The sequence below is a fragment of the Cydia strobilella genome, chromosome 25 (assembly GCF_947568885.1).
Source record: "Cydia strobilella chromosome 25, ilCydStro3.1, whole genome shotgun sequence".
Classification (NCBI taxonomy): Eukaryota; Metazoa; Arthropoda; class Insecta; order Lepidoptera; family Tortricidae; genus Cydia; species Cydia strobilella.
The window spans coordinates 7,814,473-7,821,027 of record NC_086065.1 but is presented as its reverse complement, the minus strand read 5'-3'; the positions used below and the strand labels follow the sequence as shown (position 1 = coordinate 7,821,027).

Genomic DNA, 6,555 nt, shown 5'->3' with positions numbered 1-6,555 from the left:
GATGCTTCGTAGTTTAGTTTGCAAGAATATTTAGTTAGGTATTTGGTTTAGGGGCAAAGTATTTTTTATTCATTTATTTACATACATTTGTTGAAACTCTAGGTCCATGGGGTCCCAGCGCGCATAAGTTGTTTGCAGAAATCGCGAAGCGTCTGGTTGACGTAACTGGTGACCGAAGAGCTGGCGGCTTTCTCGAACAACGTATCAGCATTGCGATACAGCGGGGAAATGCCGCCAGCATCCTTGGTACAATGCCTCAAGGGCCTATTTTAGATTTAAGCTAGTTATTAATTTTGTTTACGTAGTACCACTGTATATATCTTGGGGCAAAGTTGATTGTTTAAATCCTCATGCTAATATTGATACATAAGCAAGAGAAAGAGTCTAAAATTGTGACGATTTCAGGGCGCAAGGGCTCAAACTTTGAAAGAGAAAATTTTCACCACACCAATGCGAGGAGATTATTAACTGTAAAACATTACAATTAAATCCAAATAAATGCTATTTATTAGATATGTATCAATTGAAATCATAATTCTACCAGCAAACGTATGTGTGTAAACATATATAATAAAATACCACAACAGCTTAAAGAAGTGCCCGATAACCAATTTAATAAAAAAATACGTGAGTGGCTTTTAAAACGCAGATTTTATAAATTGAATGATTTTTTGCTATATTAATGTATATTATAATGCAATAAGGTTAGAAATATTTATTAATGGGCTCATAATATTATTTATTTTTTAATTAAGTTTAAATTTAATTGTATTTGTACATATGTAAATAATTGTGAATATTTTGCATGCTATAGATTATGGCTAATTAAGGAGTGTACATAAAAATACTTATTGTAATAACACCTGTAAACCAACCCCTATTATAGCAAAATAAATTGATTGATTGATTATAATATTGTGTTTGGTTACCGCGATAGTTACTCATGAAATAAAACTATGAAAACGGATTATATCGCGTATATTGAATTTATAATACATCCCGACGTTTCGAACTCTTTACAGCGTTCGTGGTCAACGGGTGACTGAGGAAAAATTACAAAGTGCAAAAATACCCACATACTAAAATAACGAACAATCATAGACTACAAACTTTAAGGCTGGTTGTACATGCAAAATCGGTTCATAAGGCTAGTTATACACTACAATTATTTTCAAGTAAAGATATATATATATACGCGATAAAAACTACGCCGGCTCCAACCCTACACCACGGACCCGAGAAGATTTAATTCCCTCCTAAATTGTAGGAGGGTATCCCAATATGGGACCGGCAACAAACTCGGCGGGACACATCTTTTCAAAACATCAGAATGTCGAGCATCATCCAACACTAAGGTCTCACAGTCTATGTCTCGCTTGCTCCTTTATCAGATGGACTACAGGATCCCAAGCTGGTGGTAGAGAAAAGCCATCTTCCCTATTAAAGTTTGGATATTTCTTAATCTCAATGGCCTCGCGCAGCATTCTCTTCTTCACCTAGGTCTGCTGTCTGTGAGCATGTCATGGATAAAGCCAATCACTCAATCAAGTTTGATAAGCCTCTGGTTCTTGCCAAGGAAAAGCGTTACATACCCAGAATGCTGCGTAGTTACGCTCTCATTTTAAAACGACTAGCTAGTTTGCTCTGAAACTTTGTACTTACAATAGGATAAGGTATATCTATGTCTGTAATTAGTTTATGTAGGTTCAGATAAATATTTAAAAAAATACAGCGAATTTAAGTTTTTCATACAAAACTTGTTTTTGCTCTATTTCTTTTGTTTTATATACTAGAGCTATATAAACTAATTACAGACCTAGATATACCTCATTGTATGTGCAAAGTTTCATTACAATCCAACACGTAGTTTTAAAATTAGAACGAATCTCCGTTTGTATGGGAAGGTGAAATTCGGCCGAGCTTGCCGGGGACTCTTAACACAGGGAATGAGTAATGAGATTTTTGACTGGACTAGACAGTTTTATGGGTTTTAAATGATACCTAGACTAGACTTTGTCTAGGGCTAATTAGTTGGAAATCTTCAATGATTTATTAATTTGTGGAAGATGTTATTAAAGTGTGGAAAAAACGGAAATGTAAGAAATATATACACGGTGGCTAAAAAATAAGTGCAATCCCGTTGCCAGGGAGGTTTTGGGATTATACTGAGCAACTTTTACTATGGGACCAGCCCCGAAATCGCGAAAAAATTTTTGGCTGTTTCATACATTTTGGCTTGTCCATTTTCTATGGAAGGATAAATTCAACGAAAGTACTACCAGGCATATCTGTAAGTATGTTACTTGAATCAATAAAATTTGACATGGACATTCAAGTTGAATGTCCATGTCAAATTTCATGTCATTTCTGAATGTCATCTTAACATGAGAACGTAACTTCTTGTGACTCCTAATACAAATGTGGCAGTGAAGTAAAATACCGACCAAGTGCGAGTCGGACTCGCGCACGACGGGTTCCGTATCATTACGCAAAAAACAACAGAAAAATCACGTTTGTTGTATGGGAGCCCCACTTAAATATTTATTTTATTCTATTTTTAGTATTTGTTGTTATAGCGGCAACAGAAATACATCATCTGCGAAAATTTCAACTGTCTAGCTATCATGGTTCGAGAGATACAGCCTGGTGACAGACAGACTTACAGCGAAGTCTTAGTAATCCCGTCCCGTTTTTACCCTTTCGGTACGGAACCCTAAAAAGGAAAGTGTACGAAATATGTTGGTTTCTAACCAACATTTATTTGAAAAATTAAACAAAAGTAGATGTAACGTTAAGATTTTTGAACAAAAATGTGCAACTCTAAGAACAAATTAAATTATTTTCTATGAAAATATTTTAATTTGTGGTTTTTCAAGTAGACACACTACTATTTAAACTATAAACTGAAATAAATGTCATATACGAAGGAAAAAATGACCAAAGCCTCCAGTGTCCAGAGCTGGAATCGAACCAGCGTACCCCGTTTACCGGACAGGTGCCTGAACCGCTCGGCTATCCGGTCACGGTGGCATGGGTCAAAGAATGTGCAAACCGGTCTGGGTACATAAATCTTAAAGAAGCTCGTGACAATTTAAAAGTGGTTGTTGCTAGGCTTACTCGTAACTCAGTAGCAGAAGTTGCTAAGCGAGCGAGGTGTTCAAAATTACCTTGTCATGATCATTTTGAACACTTCGCCCGCTGAGCAACTGTTGCAGCTGATTCTACTTAAATGAAGAATATTTTGACTTGATTTTGAAACATAACTTTCACTGCCTTTGTTCTCAAAAAGGTCAGAAATCTTTTATCTTCACCTAAAAGATAGTACGTCTGGTTGTTTACCCCCAAAATCTAAAAGTAACCTATTGTATTGGAACGGCTTATTGGCGGCGGCGTTCGTGTGAGGTCGACAAACTTTTATCTTCACCTAAAAGGTTATATGTCTACCCCCATCGAATGTTCCTGATAGTGACGTCATGGATAGGAACTCATTACGCGCCCTCACGAGCTAATAGTCATAAATAAATCCCTAACAACCAAAATCAATATCCAGAGGGGGATGGGGTGGTATGTTCCACTTGGGGTTAGGTTGACTACTTATTTTCCCCCTTATACAAAAACTAGCAGTGTTTAATTATGCCCCTTTTAAAAAAAACACAAATTATAATATATACCTTACCTTGGTGCTATTTGGTTTGACGTTTAAAAGTGCTAGGAAAAGTAATAATATATGTCGATATCAAAAAAATTATGATGTATGTAAGATAGTAACGTTACGTAATTTTTAAATATTATAAAAGCTATTACAATTAAATAGACTGAATTATTATTCGATGTCATTTTACTTATTGTCAAAATGACTTGAGTTAATGTCAGATATTAATATTTACAGTTAAGTACGATAAAGTATAAATGAAAGAGATTTCGCAAATGTAATGAAAGTGGTGATATATTTTACGCCATCACGTTCTCAATAAGATTAGATATAACTATTTACAATCACATTTGTATATCTAAAAATACATGTTTGTACGTAAATTCCAGAATAGATATCAACCAAAGTCTTATCATTTTTATCTTATCGTTAGGTATTAGGTAACTAAAAAAATCCCAAATTACCAAGATAGTAGCTCATATCCGAGTAATAGTTCGCATTGACTGGATATTAGCTGCTATCATAAATAAAAACTACTCATAAATAAAATAAAATAAAAACACCAAAAATGTTCAATAACAAAGTAACGGGTGCAAGCTCTGGAATCGGAGCAGCAGCGGCACTCCTTTTTGCGAAAGAAGGTGCCAATGTAGCAATTGTTGCCAGAAATCTTGCTAAACTTACCGACATTGGCAAGAAAATCGAAGCAACAGGCAAGAAACCACTCATCATCCAAGCTGATATCTCCATCGAAGAAGAAGCTGAAACAGTAATTCCAAAAACCATCGATAATTTTGGTAAGTTGGATGTACTTGTCAATAACGCTGGCATTATTTCCCAAGGATCTATAATGGACGGGAAAATTGTAGAAGCGTACGATGAAGTAATGAAGACTAATGTTCGAGCTGTAATTCATCTTACAAGCTTAGCTGCTCCATATTTAGCTAAGACAAAGGGAAATATAGTAAATGTTTCAAGCGCTGCAGCATTTAGACCAAGCAAATTACCAACGAGCGCACCATATTACGTATCAAAAGCAGCTTTAGATCATTTTTCAAGATGTGCAGCTTTAGAATTAGCAACTGAAGGAATCAGAGTGAATACAGTAAATCCTGGGCCAGTAGACAACGATTTTATTACTAACAACGGCGGTGATAATAGCCGTAAAAGTGAACGTAAGAAAATGATGGAAAACTATACTGCTCTCGGTTTTCTGTCAACGAATGAAGAGATTGGGGATGTGATATTGTTTTTAGCTAGTGACAAAGCTAAAAGTGTTACTGGATCTAGCTATGTTACTGATAGCGGTATTCTTTTAAAGTATTAAACACAAACATAACAGTGCAAAAATGTTCGGTGGGTAACAAATGTTATTAATAACTGTGACTTTATTTAACGCGGCGCACTGTAATTTGTGTATAATAATTTAACATAATATAAAATTTATATGTACACGGTGAAACAAATATTAAACACAAAACAAAATGTAATAGATTTTTATTCCCTCTTGGTTTTTATACTGGAAATTCGGGCTTATAGCCTTTTCTATAACAAAGTTAAAAGTTTTTAAAATACCCTGAATGGCTTAGGTAAGGTGCCGTGGGTTCAACCAGCAGGGTTTTAAAAAAATCGTAGCGCTTTTCAGATCATAAAATGGTTGCCAAATAATATGAATACCAATTTTGAGGTCTAAGCTGACTAAACAACTTTCGCCCGTCTACAAACATAGGTCTAATACGCCCCATAAAAAAATTGTAACAATATCTAGAGAAAACCTAAAAATATGACAATTTAATGTTTTGATCAAACTCATTGATTCCTTTTTGTTAAAAATTACTAAAAAATAAATAACAATGAGGCGATTCGCACGTCGCTCCGAAGTTTGAGCGAGACAACGCTGCGCGTATTATAGCGACATCCCGCTCGCACCTCGATCTCACTCTCGATCGACACAGTCATAAGGGGCCCACTGACTATCAGTCCGCCGGACGATATCGGCCTGTCAGTTGTTCGGAACTGTCATATTTTTGTTCCAACTGACAGGCCAATATCGTCCGACGGACTGATAGTCAGTGGGCCCCTTTAATGCTACAAGGCATTCTCTACCAGTCAACCTTCGGGCAAAGCAGATAACTTGTAGGCGGTGCAACATCATTGGCAACATCAAAATCACTGGCGTTGACGGTTTCGTTTGTTATTTAATAATTTTAACGCATATCAGTGAAAGAACATGGGTCAGAATCATATAAAAATAATTAATGCAAAAAAATCATTTATCCATATAATATAAATACATTTTATGGTATTTTTTTACATCTTCATTTTTAGTTTTAATCGTGTGTCGATAGATGGCTGTAAATTTACTTTATTATATCCTTTTTGCAAATGCAAATCCGTTTGGTATTTATCCGGGCCCAAGTGGAGCACACCCTCTCCGCCGGGATGTCGCCCGGTGTCATTTACCTGTCCTCATTAAGCCTACTTATGTATTCTTATATATTATATGTATACTTAACGTAGCTTTGTGATAAGATATTATGATTATATTCGACATTTTCTTGTTGCCAAGAGATGTATTTTACACGTTTCACAAACAGAAAGGTTAAAGTTAGGTATTATTGTTTCCTTTTGATTTTTGTTTACCTAATGAATTTTTCCTTTTTTATTTTTCCGGTGTCATTTACCTGTTCTCATTAACCCTGCTTATGTATACTTATATATTATATGTATACTTAACGTAGCTTTGTGATAAGATATGGTTATATTTGTCATTTTCTTGTTGCCAAGAGATGTATTTTACACGTTTCACAAAAATAAAGGTTAATTATTGCTTTCTTTTGATTTTTATTTACCTAATGAATTTTTCCTTTTTTATTTTTCCGGTGTCATTTACCTGTTCTCAT

At 35.1% G+C, this 6,555-nt stretch overlaps 1 protein-coding gene across 1 annotated transcript; it reads left to right on the top strand.

Moving 5' to 3' along the window:
- The first annotated feature begins 4,220 nt into the window (after nt 1–4,220).
- LOC134752636 (3-oxoacyl-[acyl-carrier-protein] reductase FabG-like) lies at nt 4,221–4,979 on the top strand. The gene has a single exon (XM_063688306.1). The coding sequence runs from the start codon at nt 4,221–4,223 to the stop codon at nt 4,977–4,979; it is 759 nt and encodes a 252-aa protein (XP_063544376.1).
- Nucleotides 4,980–6,555: the final 1,576 nt, after the last annotated feature.

What these genes read in the sequence shown, in the direction of transcription:
- LOC134752636 (XM_063688306.1), top strand. Translation starts at nt 4,221, where the DNA reads ATGTTCAATAACAAAGTAACGGGTGCAAGCTCTGGAATCGGAGCAGCA.